The 19,487-nt window shown below is 31.2% G+C and overlaps 1 protein-coding gene across 3 annotated transcripts in view; it reads left to right on the forward strand.

Moving 5' to 3' along the window:
• Window positions 1–19,487, forward strand: part of PCDH10 (protocadherin 10) — a 207,619-nt gene that overhangs the window by 46,100 nt on the left and 142,032 nt on the right. Inside the window, exon 5 of one of the 3 annotated variants that reach the window (XM_074276319.1) lies at window positions 8,089–11,728. The exons of the other annotated variants lie outside the window; for them this stretch is intronic. Coding sequence (XP_074132420.1) covers window positions 8,089–8,108 — 20 coding nt within the window. The 3' untranslated portion in view covers window positions 8,109–11,728. Of the gene's footprint in view, window positions 1–8,088; window positions 11,729–19,487 lie in introns of those variants that run through there. 3 annotated transcript variants of the gene reach the window in all.

A 19,487-nucleotide genomic window follows, 5' to 3' on the forward strand; every position in this document is an offset into this window, starting at 1 on the left:
TTCATTCATTCTCTACAGATCTGAGAGGTAAACTATCCTTTGTTTTTTCTAATTTCCTTATAATATCACTCTATATGTTTAAATTATAAACCCATTTCCACCTTATTTTGATGTTAAGTGTGTCAATGCCTAGTTTCTGCCTAAGAGTTTCCAATTTTCCCAGCAGTTTTTTTTATCAAATAGTGAGTTCTTATTCCCAAACCTGGGGTCTTTAGGTTTTTCAAACACTAGATTATTATAGTCACTAACTATTTTGTCCTGTGAACCTAACCTGTTCCACTGATTGACTATTTCTAAGCCAATGGTTTTGATAACCACTGCTTTGTAATATAGTTTTAGCTCTGGCATAGCTAGGCCACCTTTATTTTCATTTTGTTTCATTAATTCCCTTGAAATTTGTTCTTCCAGATGAACTTTGTTATTATTTTTTCTAGCTCTGTAAAATCATTTTTGGGAGTTTAATTGGTATGGCCCTGAATAAAGTAGATTGATTTAGATACTGTCATTTTTATTATATTAGCTCGGCCTCCACATGAGCACTTGCCATTTTTCTAGTTGATTAAATCTGACTTTATTTGTATGTTCAATGTCACTTTTTGACAACTCTGATTCTTACAGCAAACCTTAATTTATCCTTTTACAACTTTCATCCCTATCTCCTAGTTCTGATACCCAGGTCAGAGCAGAACAAATCCAATCTCTCTTCAGTCTTGAAGATGGAGGGAAGGAAGGAAGGAAGGAAGGAAGGAAGGAAGGAAGGAAGGAAGGAAGGAAGGAAGGAAGGAAGGAAGGAAGGAAGGAAGGAAGGAAGGAAGGAAGGAAGGAAGGAAGGAAGGAAGGAAGGAAGGAAGGAAGGAAGTTAGATTGGGAGGGAGGAAGGAAAGAAGGAAGGAAAGAAATAAGGTAGGGAGGAAGGAATTCTATCCCCCACCTAACCTTCTGCAGTGATTTTACCATATAAACCATTACACAATTTAGAAACTTCTAACATTTCACTTTGATGCTAATGGTCCCTTTGTCAGTGTGCATTAACATTGATGAGTTAATTACTAATTTTAACTTATGATTTTGCTTAAATCTGCTTCAAGTAAATTCAGCAGTTGATAGCTATTGTCATATTAGAGAAGATGAGTTCAAATAAAATCTTAGAGAAAAATCAGGAAGTTAAATATATATATACATATATATATATGTATACATATACACAAATATATAAAGCATTGTCAAAAGGTGGACTTTCAAAAAAAAAAATATTCTCACATCAACCTCTCTTCAGGTTGTTTCTACGGGTCTCTGGGTGGCTCTCTGGAAGAAGAACACACCTGACATCTTTTTGACAGAAACTTCTTAGTCTCCTTAGCTATGTAGACCCAATCTTGCCTGACACTATTTACATTTAATTAATATCCCTTTATCTGTATTGCGTCTCTAGAGAACACACACACTACAGTCTTTAAGGTTGCTAATCCCACACTTTTGAATAAGAAAAAGGATGGACTACTTACTCTGTGTCCAGGTGTCTTTCTGATAGTAAATTGAATCAATTCTTTGAGACCCAAGAGTCGCATGTAAAGTAGTATTCGTCTTTAGTATGCAGCATGTTTGGTGGTAAAATTGGCTGAATTTGTATTACCTCAAAGCTGCAAATAATTGGTAGATACTCTTTTACAAATAAATAACTGCTTGAATTGCATGATGCCTTCATTTGATTAAAAATTTACTTTTTTAGGAAAAAGAACATCACGTATAATGGGTTCATCATCTTTTTCTAAAAGAGAAAATGGAATTAGTTTATTTCCATGTTTAATTGTGTTTACTAACACTCCTACTGTCTCCTAATGTGGTAGAAAAGATTCTGGAGTCAAAGGACCTTGATTTTTCCTTATTACCTTACACAAGTCATATCCCTTTTCTGGGGCTTAATATCTTCACATCTAGAAATTGGGCATGGCATTATTAGATGATTTCTAAAATGTATTAATCTCTAGCTGTAAATTCTAAATATTTGCTTCACATCTTTATATTTCTCACTCCCTCCTTCTCTTCTATCCTCCTTCCCTCTCTCCCTTCCTTCCTCCTTTCCTTCCTCCTTCCTTCTCTCCCTTCCTTTCTCCTTTCCTTCCTCCTTCCCTCACTTCCTTCCTTTCTTCCTTCGTTCCTTAACACAACCAACTTACATAGTGTTTTTTTGGATTAGGGGGTGAGGCAAGATAATTTTTTTTATTTTCTGCTCTCTGAAGTTATTTTCAATATTTGTCTGAAGGACTATAATACAATCCAATCATGAGTAAACAATGTAAAGCTGCACTTAAATAATGAGTTTGCAGATAAACATGTATAATATTAAGCCAATTATAATACAGCCTTATGGTTTTGTGATGGGAAAAAAAACAAAAAAAACACAAAACTGTCTTTTAGTTAGGAAAGCTGTTTAAGTCCTAGCTCTATCACTCACACTTATTAGGTGTGTGAATATCTTTAACTCATTCTAGCCTTCCTGAGCTTCAACGACCTAATCTATAACATAGACATTGTAGTTTTTACACTCTATGAATCAGAGTTGCTGTAAATAAAGTGATTTTCAGACTTTAAGGAATTTTCAAAACAAATAACTCTCATCATTAATCAAATTCTTTCTAAGAAAATGGCATCTGAATAGTTCCTATGTCTATAAATAAAGGATTCTCTCCCTTCAGAAAAGTTGCAAACATAATTAGAAGTTCAGAAAGTGAAAGGTTAAAGGAAATGGAGTTATTGAGCCTAAAGAATAGATACTGAGGGACACTTTAAAAAACATCTTTGAGTTTATTTAGAGTTATTACACAGATGATGATGAGCAGCTGTGCCTCACCTCCACTGAGAACTAAAAGAAAGAGGAAATTGGCTTGAATTACTGTATGCAAGATTGAGTTTGCACATAAAAGTTTCCTGACTATTAGGCTCATTAAACATGTGAATGGGTTTCTTGAGGAGGTTAAAGGATCTTACTTTTTAGAAGCTTAAAAAGAAAAGATTAAGAGATAGTTGAAAGATGGACATCCTTAGTAGCAAGGAAATAGCTAAAATAGCTTATCAAGACAAACAAACTTCTATGACCTATGATAGGATAAGGCTTAAAATTTTATAAAAGAGGCAGTTTGACATGGTAAAGTACTGTATTTCAAATTAAGAAGGTCTAATTTTGAATCTTGCTTCTGACATTTCTGATCTGTATAATCATGTGGAAGCCACTTCAACTCTCTTGTGCCTCAGTTTCTTCATTTGTCAAAAGAGAATAATAGGTTTAGTATCTATCTGAAAAAGATTATCATGTGTCTCAAATAGAATAATCTATATATGGTTCTTTGCAAACCTTAAAGTGCTATATAATGGGAGCTTTCTACCATGCAAATACGCTAATGGAAACATTCAGATATATAAAGTACTTTCCGTTTTAGCTGAGTATTTAAACTTCCTTTCCCCTAGGCACTTAATGTATGGTTGTGCTACTTGGGATAATGTTATTTCGGCTAATTATGTTACCAATATGCATAATCCAAAGTCATTTTTTATCACATGGGTAATTAATCAGTACTTCTTTTCCATAGGTTAATTTCACAGTTTGTAAATTATTAAAGGTGATTAAAGGATTTCACAACTTATGAAAAGTTCAATGTGAATGACAGAACTCTTGTAAAAATATCTGTAGGCTAAATTATGGGAAACTAGATATCTGTGCCTTTCTTTCATTTTGTTTGATCTTTTAGATATTTTCAGGCACTGGGGAAGTGATTTAAGTCTGCCACTTATGCTGATTATTTTAATATAGAATAATAATAATAATTATTTCTTTCTTCATTACTGTAATTTTTTTTTTAATTTCACAGAAATATATCATTCATGTGAATGACCTTACATAAATTGGTTAGATTTGCAACTATCATTTGTTTTAACCTAGGGAAAGACAAACAGATACTATGGAAAGTATCATTTAACTTGTTCTCAAATCATCTTTATAAAGATGAGATGTTAGCTTCTCATTCTCTTACCTCTTATTTGGAGACTTTAAGACACCTCATGCTGCTCTTGAAAAGGGGTATAGCTAGTTAGGGCTGATCTGGTCGTTTTCTTATTTTAACTCATTTTTCTTGAATGAGGTGTTTTTGTTAAACTCTTATTTTTAAGCAGATGGAGGATAGCAAGTGCCTCCTAAAATTCTATGTTCTAAGATAAAGCCATTGTCATCAAACCTTAGTTGCATTGCTATAGCTGACTTTTGACTGGATATTGATTCATGACAGTAAAGTTGTAAAGAATTAGAAATTTGGCTAAAGTTCCTTAATAATAGTCAACCACCCATTTTGCTTAATCTTGACTTGATGTGTAACTACAACATAGTAATAATAGAATAATAATTTGAATAATTATCCTATAATAATAGAAATTTATGAAATAAATATGCCTGTAAATGTTTCTAAAAGGCCATCACATGTATTCTCCATTTGCCTAACCTGTATGTAAGTCAATGTTAATCCAGGTAGCCCAGAAAGAGCAATTGATGTTAAAATCTTGGATTTTTAGCTGGAAGGGATCTTAAAGACACTATTCTAGTTCCTTCATTTTATAGATGAAGAAATTAAGGCTCTACTAGGTTAAGGTCACATCAGAGGCAAATTTTTGGATCTAGATCTTTTTACTCTAGTCAGGGGGTTTCCTTTTATGTGACAATGTTGCCCTTGAGAGTTCAAACACATTTTCACAAAGCTCTGAAACACAAAGTGCTTATAATTTTTGTCATCCCATACACCTCCTCAAGTTTACTGAGCAGAGGTATTATAGCAACTCTTCCATACCATATGATCATAAAATAGTAGATTTAGAGATGTAAATGACCTCCATCCAACTGCCTCATTTTACAGATGGGGAAACTGAGTTTCAGAGAAATTACAAGCCTAGCACATTTTTTCTGTATTCTGCATCCCAGTATTTTTTGTTTACCCTTTCTATGCTCAGCTCACATACCTATTGTGTATTTACATGTCAGGATTCATAAATAGAAGATAGCTATCATTAAAAAAAAAAGGTAATCATTTATAGAGTAATAAAAAAAATATGAAGATAAGGGTACAGTAGATGGATCCCTGAAAGTCAAATAAAATATGCCATTTTGGAACGTTAGTTTACATTTTATATAAGTTTGTTATAATGTGTGCTGAACTTCTGGGTTTTTATAATTATGAACCATTTGAGTACTACAATTAGGCAGTGCAGCCAGATGAAATTAAATGAACACATCATATCTATGCTAATAGCTTCTCCCAAAGGTAATCTTCTAACTTAATTGTGAATGATATTTTACTAATTTAAAACATGTGTTAGATTGACTAATCTTTGTATTTAGACTGGGATATGAATTTCCAGTAGGCTTTCCCCCCCCCTTTTTTGCATATATATGGAAGGAGTTTGTAGTTCAAATCGTTAACTTGTGAGTTTCTTTCACATTTGACTAGCTTTTATTCCAATAAATCTAATATGTATAAAATGTGAAAGAATTGGAATAAAATTTATGAGAAAATACCTATTTAACACAGATTTTCCTTTGGGGGAAAGAGTAATGTTACTTTTCTCTTCTTTGTTTAAAAAATAGGTAATGTGTCCTTTAATACTGCTCAAGTATGTCATTTTTTCATAATTTTTAAATATTGTTTTTAAAAGCATCATTCATTTCCAATTACCATCCACTCTAGCAGATCTCTTCCTTCTAAAAATAGTAATAATTACATGTATTTAGTACTTTAAAGTTTTCAAAGCCCTGCACATGTGTGATCTCATCTGTACCTAACAGTCCTATGAGGTAGGCTCCATAGCTATTACTATTCCGATGAAGACACTGAAGCTCAGAGGTGTTAAGTGTTTTGCCTAATGTCACACAACTAATAAAGGTCTAAGGCCTAGCTCTGCTTATGTGCTCACTCACATTTTAGTATTCATTTTCATTGTTTTTTTCTCTTCTCCTCAGAGAAATATGTGGTGCCTCAATGATACATTGGAGTATTATTCTACTATTGAACAACCAGTTTACTTTTCTAGGCAGTCCTGAGATCATAGGCAGTATTTGAACTCAACTGTTCCTGAAAATGCTTGATCTATTATTCTGTGCTACCTTTCTGTATAACAAAAATGACAAACAAAATATACTGACAGAATATTTTGTGTATCTTCCTACATTTGTAGCTCACTTATCTATTGAGAGAAGTTAGATATGGTTCACTATCAGTTTTTTGGAGTCTAGATTGACTCCTTTTTTTGCTTTGATTTACATTCTAATTTTATTATTTGCATTATCAGGTAAATTATTATCTTGTTTCTGCTTTCTTCTTTCTACATTAGCTCTTATGAATCTGAATACTTGTGCCTTAGTATTTTTTAATATCCATCATTATATCTTACTGTATTTTATATAACATTGGAGTGAAGGGAAGTGGATTTAAAATCAGTTTGAATTTTATTTATTAGAGCAAAGAAAAAGTATGTAAGCAAATAGAATAAAAAAACCTCTTTGAATTCATGAAAGAATAAACATTTGATTCTTCAGGAATATTTCCAATTTCCAAGTTCTTTGGCTCCCCTTCCAGTGTTTCTGCCACATTTTAAGATCAAAGCAATAATTTTTAATGTTTTTCTTTCTCTGCCAGATTGAAATATCATATATGGGAGAATTCTTATAGCATTGGTTTTGAAATCATGTAACAAACTAGATTAAATAAGCTTAGACAAGTAACAAAGGGAAACCAAAAGGTATCTGTAAAGCTGTTATATACTATGACATACAGGTCTGTCTCATTATCTATTAAATCAGCACGAAGAGTTTTGGAATGAATTGATAAAACAGGCCAGAAAATCTTCATAGATTACTCAGAAGATTGTGCTTATGCATTTTAAAACTTCTTTCTCCTCTTATTTTTTAATTCTTTTTGATTCTGATCATTTCAGAACTATAAGGAGATGATTTGATAGGGTCATTGATATTTTATCATAATCCATCCCACACCTCTGTGGGCAGAAATAAAATGGTGTTGCCAGAATCCATAGGTGACTATACTGAGATTCATTTTGAGAACCTAATTAACCTAGTTAGTGACTTTTTATCCTAATGGATGCAAATGAGGTCTCATTTGTGATAGTTTAGTTTATGCAATTTCATTTCCTATGTTCCTGAAAAATGTGAAAATATAGATTCAGAATCAGTAGACCTCAGTATGAATAGTGGTTCTGTTGTTAATCTCTTTGTGATCACAAATCATAAAGTTAATCAATTTTGCTTGGCCTCCTTACTTTGTTCTTATTGTTCAGTTGTGTCCAACTCTTTGTGATCCATTTGGGATTTTCTTGTCAAATATCCAATTCTTTCTCCAGCTCATTTTATAGTTGAGGAAACTGAGATAAACAGGGTTAAATGACTAGCCCAGGTCTGAGTCCAGATTGAACTCGGGAAGATGAGTTTTTCTGACTTCAAGCCTAGTGCTATATCTATGGAGCTACCTAGCTGCCCAGTTTCCTCCTCCGTAAAACAAAGGCATTTGTATCATGTGGCCACTAGTATTTTTGCCAGCTCTAAAGCGGAGAGCCGCCAATCCTTTTTGAACCTCAAGAAATCTTCTGTTTCTATATATTGCAGAATATGAATATGAGAATCACAGCATATGAGGTAATAAAAAGGTTTCAAATTAAATGTAATAAAGTATTTTGAAACTTTTAAAACATTATATAAATATGTAACCATTTATTATTGCAAGTTAAAGAATGATGTTTCCTGAACATGACATTAATATTGACTGACATGTTTATAATGCTTCACAGTTTACAAAAGTGCTTTCAATTGCAATGACTTTCTGAAATTAGTAGAATACAAGCATTTTTATCCTGTCTGCATTTTCCTGGTGATGAAACAAAAGTCTAGGAAGTAGTTATTAAGACGTTTTTATAAAATGGGAATATCAAAAGAGCTTGTGCTATCTAAGCTTTGTTTGTCTACCAAATGAGGCTAAAATAAAGGACAAGAGCCACTTTTTTTTTTCTGAGTGTTTTCTTTCTGTCTCTTTCCTGCAGCACGGAAAAGGATATGCTAGTCAATTCTACAGGACTTACCTGACGCAGCATGATTTGCACAAAAAGTCAACCAACAAAAGCATCAACTTTTCAACTTCATTATCTTGGCCATCCAGTTCTGTGTAACTGAGAATTCGATTGCTATTGGAGTCACCAGGGCCCACAATCAGACCGAATTGCTCTCAGCAGGCCTGAGAAATGAGTTGAAATGTGCAGAATTGTAGAACCTTCAGAGGCAACTGACCTTGCTTCTCTGATCAGTGTGTGCCTGTTTACAGCACTATATATCTTTCTCTCTCCAAAATGTCACTGAGCCCTCTAGATGTTTATATTCACCACAAGAAGCCAATCATACAAGATAAAGGAAATTTGTGCATTATAAATGCAATATCACTGTTTTAAACTTGACTGTTTTATATTATTTTTGTGTGATCAAGTGTTCCCCCAACTATTCCAACTTTACAAGAGAGATTGTGATCATGTTCTTTTCACCTGTGGGTCATCGAAATGTTGTTCCTCCGAGGACCCACAAAATATCAAAGACATTCTCTGTAGTTTATACACCGTGTTGCAAAGTGTTTACTGTAATATTTCAAAGCTTCTAAATAAATATAAAATATATATATATTATATTATATTATATATAATTTTCCTGAAAATGTGGTACAATTTAGTTGATTTTTAAATGGATTCATAGAGTTCACAGCATACACTCAAGCAAAAAGGTAATTCAGGGTCCCAAAGCTAACCTTACTAAGACAAAAACCATCTTTAATGGCATTTCCCCAGTTTTCATAATCTTGATCAATCCTGTTTTTTCTTGTTTTTTTTTTTTTTTGTTTTGTTTTGTTTTGTTTTGTTTAACTCTAAGCGATAAAATTTTGTCTAAAACTTGTACTGAATTTTCAATGCCAAAGACACAGCTGTCAACGTTACCAGGCTGAACACTGACTATGTTGTCAAAGGATTGAACCTTTACATTCTTTTGCTCCTATTTCTATGGTGTTTAATTTAGGATCATATAGAATTTTGTATAAGGGAATCTATAAATTCACCTGTATATGTTGTTAAAAATGGAAACTAAAACTTAAAAAAAAATTGGGTGTCTGTACATTTTGCAATGTAAAATATGTAGCTGAAAAATACTATTTTAAGAAACTCTTTCCAAATCATATAAATCACACAGACTTTTATTTTACAAAGCTTTGTGGAAACCTAACTATATAAAAAGTAAACCTTTTATAAATCTCTTTATGTGACATATAGAGAGATATACAAATATTATTTTGTCCTGACAAAACAGCAAATAAGTTAGGAAGACTTCCATTAAAATTAAGACATATGAAATTATGGACATGATTCATTAAAAATTCACTTGTAGTTTAAACGTATTTGGAATGTTTTACTAATGAGAAAAGTCTTCATGAAACCAAGCCTTGCAAAGTAAAGCTTGCCTTACTTTTATGTCATCAGAGTTAATGATTAAATTTAGTGAGATTCATTTCCCTCTGTTTTACATATTTTATTGTTGTTTTCCTATGGCTGTTTATTATGTGTTAAAACACATTATAAAAAGTGTTTGTGTTTTCAGCAGATATGTTTAGAAAAGCAATTAATGGAGAGAGAAATTAGTCTCATTAGTTTGTAAGATAATCTTCCAAGGAAAGATAGAAGCCTCATTCCTCACCTCTAGCCTTTAACTTCATGTGCTCATGCAGAATTTTAGAAATGCTTTGAAAATATTTATCTTTAAATTTAATTGGCCCTGTATCTGGTGTTTTGGTTATTAGACCTATTTAAATGGGGAGTGATAACTACTTAGAACTGATCTTTCCCACAATTGATTTGTATAATTTGAAAAAAGAATTTTTAAACTTAATATTTCGTGACCATCACTATTGAAGCTCACCAATATTTACACAGACTGTGTATGTATATTTATTGTATGTGTACTCAAAGACAGAAATCTTCCATTTATAAGCAAATCCATTTTTGGATACTTCACATATTTCAGAATAATTAGCACATCTGACAACAAGTTATTGGGATTAGTTTTAGGTAAACCTAAATCCACAGGTAAAATGATTCTCTTGCCACTAAAACTCAGAAATGAATAAATTATTTGGACACCTATAACAGAACTGTATTTATTTAAGTTTAAGTAATGTGATGAGTCACGTATCTTGATAGGTTCTTAAAGGAAACACTTTTAATAAGGTTTGCAGCATATTTCATTTGTATAAAGCTGCCTATATGCTGTCATTGCATATAAGGAAAACATATGATATTCTTTGCTTTAAATCTTTGCTTTACTTTTAGGTCTTCCATATATCAGGATCATTTTACCTCCTTGGGGAAAGAAACAATCTTTTTTTCTTCATTTCAGGTCCGTTAAATTAGATTTTATCTCCTTTTTATTTACTCAACACACCTACTCCATGCAATTTGAAAGGAATCAAAAATTATTTTTTAATTATTTGACCCTCTGCATGAACAAATGTATTCTCTTCTGGGCTTAAGTCTGTGTAATATCTATTTATTTATTTATCTTAATTGATGCCTTAGGGATTTATTCTCTTAGGTTGGACTTTAGTAATTGAATTCTGCCATGAATCTTAAAAAAAAAAGACTTCCAACAAATTATATAATAGAATTTCATGATTATAGAAATAAAGTGACATAATTAGGCCTCTAATCAACTGTCTATTTAAAGAAAGCATGAGCTAGAAGTCATTGCAGTTCATAGAAAGTGAGGAGTGAAGTCAATTGGCTTCAAAGTTAACAGCGAGAAGAGAATTAAACTCAGATGATGAAAATTGAAGGGTTTTTTGTTGCTGTTTGTACTTCCTGGATCCATATAAATATATACACATATATTTATATGTGTGTGTGTGTATATATATATGTATATATATATATATACATATGCGTATATATATTTATACATATATATGTAAAATGTGTGTATACCCATACATATACATATGTGAGTACAGATATGTATGCTACATAAATGCATATATATTTTATTTAAATCTGGCTATCCCATTAAGCAGATTATATTCTTTTGAAATTCTCATATATATTCTCTAGCAATCAAATAAAAAATATGATCAGATAATTAAACAAAGTCTTCCATCTCATGAAATTTTCAGAAGGGAAATTTAAAACAAAATCCAGTTATTCATTTCACCCCCTCCTAGCTAACATGTATAGTCTTTAGAGCAGTAGGGAATCAACAGATTTTCCTGTGGAAATAATGTCTTAATGTTTCAAAAGTATGTCAAATGACAATTTTAAAATATGTTTCATCCACTTGTAAACATTCTAATTTATAACTGGGAATCACATTGTGGAATCATTTTTAATTAAACATTGAGAATTTACACTGGAATTCTTTTACAGGCATATTGATAACAGATATACATTTAAAATGTATCCTCTTTCATGGGGCATAGTGAGACAGTATGTAGATATTGTTTAGTGATGATATTAAATGCAAAGCCTTTATCAATATGTATTCTGAATGAAAAAAAATTGAGATAGAGATGATCTAGTGAATTGGAGCTTCCTGTTTCAGGTTTGAAACTGACTTCTGAAGTTATAGACGTAAAACAAAACAAAACAAAAACAAAAACAACAACAACAAAAACAACAACAACAACAACAACAAAAACTTGTTACTACAAGGAAGGAAAATCACTAGATCATAGGACCTAGATTTAAATTCTAGCTTTGCCATTTTTTACCTGTGTGATTTTGGCAAAGTCACTTCATCTCACTGGGTCTTCAATTTTTCATTTTCAAAGTAAGTAGATTGAACTAGAAGATCTTGCCAAAGTTCCATTCTAACTATTGATTTAGGATCCTAAGAACAAAAATAACTTTATCTTTCTCATTGACTTTAACAGAGCTTTCCTACAAAGGCTTAATTTTACTTTTCACTTCTTAAAATAACAAAAACATTATCAAAAGAAATGTGATTTTCCTTTAAATTAATTAAGCACTTAAATATATTCAGTGTTATTTCTAATTATGATAAATTAGTCAGGTTCTTGACTGCTGATGACCGTAAAATAGTAGATTTACTCTTGCTGTACATTATTCTATTAAATTTCCAGATGGGTTTTAAAAGCTTGAATATTCCTACACGAGTGTCAGTTTGATTATTTTAAAGTATCATATATTTGTTCTACAGTTTATTGGGTTCTTGAAATTAACAGTGTACTTTTTGGTGATGAAGGCTTTGTACTTATAATCCTTGCTTTGTTTTCATGTTCCTTTCTATCCATCCAAAGAAAAAAAAAAATAAAACAACAATCATATTTGGACACCATAGAATAGACCTAAACTTTAGACTGTATTTAAGCTTCAACCTCAAATAGAACATAAATCTTGCATTGTAGATGATGAAGCTGTTAATATTGTTTTGTATCTGTCACAACTTGCAAAGATTATAACTCTAGCATTCTATAAGATTGCTGAAGATGGGCGCCACTAGAGTATTGCAGCAATAACATGACTAAAATCTTAATAATTTTAGTGTGCTTGCATGAATATCTAATCACTGTTATTATTTATAAGTATTTGTAAATTTAGCAAAATGACTTTTATTTCTTAAGAGCTAGTCTTATTTTAAGATTGATGTTTTATAGTCCAGATGTTTTTGAGTGATGTGCAAATACTGCATTGACAATGCAAAAACAAAACAAAACAATACAAAAAAAAACCACATTTCTTTCACATTTGACTCAAAAATTTCTGAATAAATAGAACTCAGACTTTCAACACATTAAAACAAAATTCACCCTTGAGCTGAAAGCAAGCAGGGAAATTGTCAGCTCTAAACACATTTTTGAGACAGTTATCTGTGAGTGAAAACAGGGTATTCTATTGAAAGATGAGTTTTAATTCTAACTATAGTGTTTGTTACTGTGAATGCTATAATACATAAATAAAAATACGAGTGTAAATGTAATATATTATTTTATACTGCTGTATATATATATGTAATAAATAAAAGTAGGATACATATTCTGCCATTCTTCCATGCATGGGTTTTCCACTGCCTCCTGTGGGGGCATTGAATAAAAAGTAGTGGCAGGATATGGCCCAAAGATAAAAACCAAGCAAATGATAAGTAACTTTTTCATTTAGTATCTTCAGCTTCAACATCATAGCCTCAAGGTAACATTGCCTCACGATGAACTACTTTTGGAGAAGCACAACATAGATTGTTCAAAACAACTTTACTTGTAATAATTTGAAGAAGACTGGCCTGGGCAACTGTCTTCTGCATAACCAGATATTCAAGCTTTAGAACATTTACTTCATGAGATCATTCATTTTCATTCTATGCCTTTCTTCTATATAGAAATAAAAAGGGTACATATATATGAATATAAATGTTCTCATTCCAAGCATATTTAAATTACAAAATTCTGATAAAAAAACATTTTTTATTCACATTTTTAGAAAGAAAAGCTTTCAAATCTAATGTCAATTGAAACAGCATAATGGTGTTGGGAGAGGGGTAACAATTCAACCAGAAAATTTTCCTGCCAGAAATCTTGAAATTCTAGCTGCTGAAAATCTTCCTGAAGGAAGAGGGGAAAAGACTGAAGGTCATAGAAAAGCTTGATTTATTCTGAAGAAATTGATCCTTTCCTATTCACTATATATTTTCAGAAATTTCAAGTCAAAATCTGACACTTTAAATTCAGGAATGGACCTATTTAATTATTAGATGATAATAATCCTAGGGTAAAAATGACCACTTATAATGATGTTTAAGTAAATTTAGGCTTAAAAATCTACATAATAAAAGAAAGTAAAAATTCAGTTTCTTGTATATTCCTATGTAGGTTAGTTTACTGACTTTCTTTGCCTCCTACACTATATGTCTGGGAGCTATCACTATTAGACTTTCCTTTGAATAGACAAACTCCCCAAACAATTTAAGCCTTCCCCATACATTTTCCCTTTTTTTTTTAGCATTTAATAGAAATTCACATTTGCTAACTGTTCAGTTAGGCAACTATGACAATAATAATAATAATAACAATAATAACTAACATTTACTTTGAGAATTACTTTACATATATATTATATATATATATATATATATATATATATGCCCTTTTATACTTGAATATTTTAAAATTCCATGAATTCGTAGATATTGGTAATTCCTTTATGAATGCCAGGGTCCATCCCTTTGTTCCCTAGTGACAGATCCTCATGAGTTCCTTTGGTCAAAAGAAAATATTAGCTGATATCTGCCTTCTTTTCAAAAACTTTCCTTCTCTCTCTCTCTCTCTCTCTCTCTCTCTCTCTCTCTCTGTGTGTGTGTGTGTGTGTGTGTGAGAGAGAGAGAGAGAGAGAGAGAGAGAGAGAGAGAGAGAGAGAGAGAGAGAGAGAGAGAGAATCATTCTTCACCTAGAAAGAGTAAAAGCATAGTACAATGAAAAAAAAAAATCAGTGTGGAATCAGATCAAAAGCAGTCTTCTAGTTGGTATTTGTGTGATCTTGGTCAAATCATTTAACTTTTATAGCTTATAAAATGAAAGGGTGGACTTGATGGCCTTAGATCTATGAGATTATAATCCTATGAATCTTTCCAGATTGGTTATATCTTCCAGATTTTGTTAATTGCTGGCTGTTATAGTCATAAAGAACCAATACCAACTACAAGTCAGTATGCTGCAAGGAGACAGATCACTCAAATAGGACTGGAACTTATATTCCCTGAGAAAGTTTTTTACAGGGAATTGGTTTGTGTAAATTAATTTCTGATTTGGTATATTTGCTTGGATAAGGTGTATTATGGAACCTTCATATTACTCCTTTCCCTTCTAACTAACATCTCACCCAACCAAGGGAATTTGAGATAAAATCAATACCTTTTCTTCTTTACTTTTACAAGGTGAAGAAGTATAAAGCTTTTCACATCATTGGGATCAATAAAAAAAATACACCTCAGGTAAGGTAGAGCAAATGAGTTGTTTTCACAAACTGCAAATATTAGCAAGCACACAATCAGAATATAGGAAAGCACCCCTGTACTTAGAATCAATACAATAATAAGAAACAAAAATTTCATTTTAATTTCATCATCCTATTGATATATGTCTACATGTTATGAAATCTTATTTTCTTTAAATAATTCAAAATGAATATCATCCAGCTAATGGAGAGACAAACCATGGATGTGATCAGACTTCAATACTTCACAAATAAAGATTTATGGAGTAGTATAATGTATAGAGTTGTGTAAAGAAGTATAACCACTAAAAAATAAAACAAAATGGTTAACTTGGCATATGTTTCTGTATAATACATATGTGTATATACATAGATTTATATATATATATATATATATATACATATATATATACATAGATTTATATATATATATATATACATATATATATACATAGATTTATATATATATACACATAGATTTATATATATATATGTATATATATATATATATATATATATATATATATATATATGAAGAGAGAAAATAGTTGAACAAAAATGAAATATGTAGGGAAATAATAAAATGGACAGGAACCAAAAATTTTTTTTTTAAATTGATTAAAATAGAACATTTTGTTAAAAAAAAAAAAAGGCAATAAAACCAAACTTTGTTTTCTTCAAGTAGCTATTTAAATGATTACTGAAAAGTTGATTACATGAGATCGCTAATAATTCAAAGGACAGAGCACAGCCAAAAAAATCATGCCATGGATACTGATATGACAAGGAGTAAAGTCATGATCACATTAGCATTTCATAAAACTCTTACCTACTGGCACAAGAAACTGTCCCTTCTGGTAAGAGGGCTGGGTTCTGTCTGAAACAGGTCAATATCAAAGCTTTGTGAACTGTGACAATTGAAGTTTGGGAGATTGTTGATTAGGGTTGAAGTGAAGAAAGAGAAATTTTATATTGACCTTAAGTATAACTCTGTTTTCTATTTAGATGAGAGCGTAATAGAAAAGAATAAAAGAAGTGGATAACTTAACACTGACAGCCTATTTAAACTGATAAAAAAGATTTGTTTTCCTAGGCATGAATAGAGCAAAAAAATATATAATTCACATTTTTTAAATGCCTACTATACTCAGATAATAGAGACAGCTGGGTGGCTCAATGATTATTGAACCTGGAGCCAGGAAGATCAGAATTCAAATTCAGGTTTAAACACTATTTATATGATCCTGGGCAAGTAAACCTCTGTTTGCCTTAATTCAATGGAGAAGGAAATGGCATATCATTTTAGTATGATTACTGAGAAAACCCAATGGATAGGTTTGATATGCTATGATCCACAGGGTCACAAAGCATCAGACATGACAACTGACTGTACAACAACATTTAGAGAACTGTGCTGTAAGATGCAAAGTTTAGGTAAAAAAACCAAAACAAAACAATTTCCTCCCCAATTTTCCTTGATTTCAAAGAGAAGCAAGCCTAATAAGGAAATAAGACACAATGATCTAGAGTAGACATTATTTTATGATAAATGAATTAGACATACATAAAAATAAAAATAACAGAAAGTGGTACACGAATGACAATAATTATAAACTTCCTTGAAAGCAAATGAAAACAGATATATACTTAATTCTCCTCTTCCCCAATACCTACAGAGTTAGCTATAATACTTGTATAACATTTTGTGGAGAAAAAAAATTACCTTTTCAAAAAATTTGTTTTTAGAAAATCAGCCCTCTAGAAGAATTCTAGCATAGAGAGCTATTATTTATTTCATTTTTATGAGGTGGGTGTTTGTAGTTGAAGAATTTTCTTTTAATGCTTTTAAAACCAATAAAAGGTTTAAAATCCCTAGAAAAGGGGTTTCATTTTCCTATGCTTCATTAATTCCAATTAGTATGCATACACAGATTTTTTGGAGTGATATAAAATAATTAATGCATGCATAAGCACACAGTTCCTGCATGTATAGCTCTATAGTGATCACTAGGATCATAAGTTGTTTGTATTTATGATCCTCCAATCTTAACAGATATACATCATGAACTAATTATTAACACTCTTACAAAACAATTTTGTTCTAAAATTTCTTACTTTTGTCATGAAGACAGATCATGTGAAAAATTGATTGTTTATATATCTCTTTTCAATGTGGGAAATTAGGTACTTCATTCTGAAATAATTTTTCTCATATATCCCAGCAGAATTCAGTTTTCTGGAAGAGAAGGGGTACTGCCTTTGTCTTTATATCCCCAGTATCTGATATGTAGTAAGAACTTAATAAAAAATGTTTAATTCAATGTTCTTAATAATAGCTAATCCAAAACAACCTCAACAAACTTCGGATAGAAAATGCCATCTGCATGCAGAAAAAGAACTACAGAAATTGAATGTAAAACATCACATATTAAGCTCACTTCTTTTTTTCCTCTCTTGTGATTTTTCCCTTTTGTTCTGATTTTTCTTTCCCAATATGATTTATAAAGCATTGTGTATTAAACATAAATTAAATTAAATTAAAAAAATAATAGCTAGTATTAAAAGTTTGCAAAATGCTTTAGAAACATTATATCATTTCATTATCACAACAAACCTGGGAAGTAGTTGTTATTATGATCTCCATTTTACAGGTGAGAAAACTAAAATCACAAAAGTAAAGCGAATTGACCAGGATCACTTAGTTTATAAATGACTTGAAACTGGGTTTAAACTCAATACTTCCTGACTAGATTCATTGCTCTATCATGCCACTAAATTGCCAGAAATATGACACTATATTCAAGTATTTTGTAAGAAAGTCAAACTATCTCTTATTTCAATCTCTCTCTTGTTCTTGGTGGAATCACTGTTGGTTGTTGTCTTTTTTTCCCCCAAAGGCCATGATTTTGGGGTTAAGTGACTTGCCCAGGGTCACATAGCTAGAGTGTTAAATGTCTAAGACCAGATTTGAATTCAAGTCTTCCTAACTTCAGGGCTGGTTCTCTATCTACTTCATCACCTAGCTGTCCTAAGTATTATTTTCTTTTTAATCAGTGACTCTTATTATAATGCTTAATCTTTAATAGTTTGTAACAACAACACAAATTTTTTAAAACATTAAATTTGTATGGTGCTTTAAAGTTTACATTCATGAACCTATTTTATCTTCAGAATGATGTTTTTAGCATTTTAGGTTTGTAAAGCACTTTACATATATTATTTTATTTGATCTTCACAACAATCCTGTATGGTAAATATTATTATTTCCATTTTATAGAAGAGTAAACTAAGGCTGGCAAAGGTTAAATGATATGCAAATGGTAACATAACTAGTAAGCATCTGTTATTGCAAAGATACTACTTTTATTGAGCCTGAAAAGGAAAGTTTACATCCTAAGACTCCCCCCCAAAAAATCTATTTTCCTGTGGAAAAAATTGATCAAATATTAAACCTTAAATGGATAATAGTAGAAAAGCATTTTGTTTCAAGATCATTTCTATTTGAATGAAATAAATAATGAAATAAATGAATGGGAATGAATAATAAATTGAAATAAATGAAATAAATGAAAAGAGTGAAATAATAATAGCATTTAATATCATAAAATGCATTTAAAGTTTTGCAGGATATTTAATTCATTAAGTTATTTAACTCATAGCAATGTTTTTTCTCCATTATTCCATACTGGCTACTCTCCTCCCCACTCCCAAAATATAATTAGGCCTTGTCTGAGCTAGAAAATATCTAAAACAAGGGGACAAATTTGGAGGAGGGAGCAAAACCAGAAATGTCCAATGAATATCAGAGTCAAGATTGGAAACAGATAAAATAGTCATCTTGACACATCCTGGATAAGCAGACATGAAACATTTGACAGATAGTATATGCTTAATAAATGCTTGTTGATTGTTCAATTGATCCAAAATTCCATTCTGGTTCAGACAAAGCCATGGCTTATCACTTTTGGTTTTGCTAGACCTCCTGGAATGCTGTCACTTAAGGTTTCAAGCTATGAAATTAAAAAAAATAAATAAAAAATAAACAAAAAAAACAAAAACAAACAAACAAAAAAAACAGATATTGATTGTAAATCTCCTGTCTAATCACTTTCCCTTAAAAGTTTTGACCTTGTAATGGTAAAGATTTCCCAAATAATCAAAGTAGAGTTAATATGAAAGTTCAAAAGAATGAGAATTTATCCTCAGGGATTTTCAAATTGAGCATAAAAGTAACTTTGACTAGGAACTTTTTTTTTTTTCCTGTTCAGATCTGTGATTTCATTGGCATATGGAATTCCCTAGCAGTTCTTTAACGATTTATAACCTTACAGAGTAGCCTGTATCACTGAGAATATCAGCTATGGTCCCACAATCTGTATGTGTCATACAGGACGTAAACTCAGGTCTTACTGAGC

Source organism: Sminthopsis crassicaudata, chromosome 6 (genome assembly GCF_048593235.1).
Source record: "Sminthopsis crassicaudata isolate SCR6 chromosome 6, ASM4859323v1, whole genome shotgun sequence".
NCBI classification, from domain to species: domain Eukaryota; kingdom Metazoa; phylum Chordata; class Mammalia; order Dasyuromorphia; family Dasyuridae; genus Sminthopsis; species Sminthopsis crassicaudata.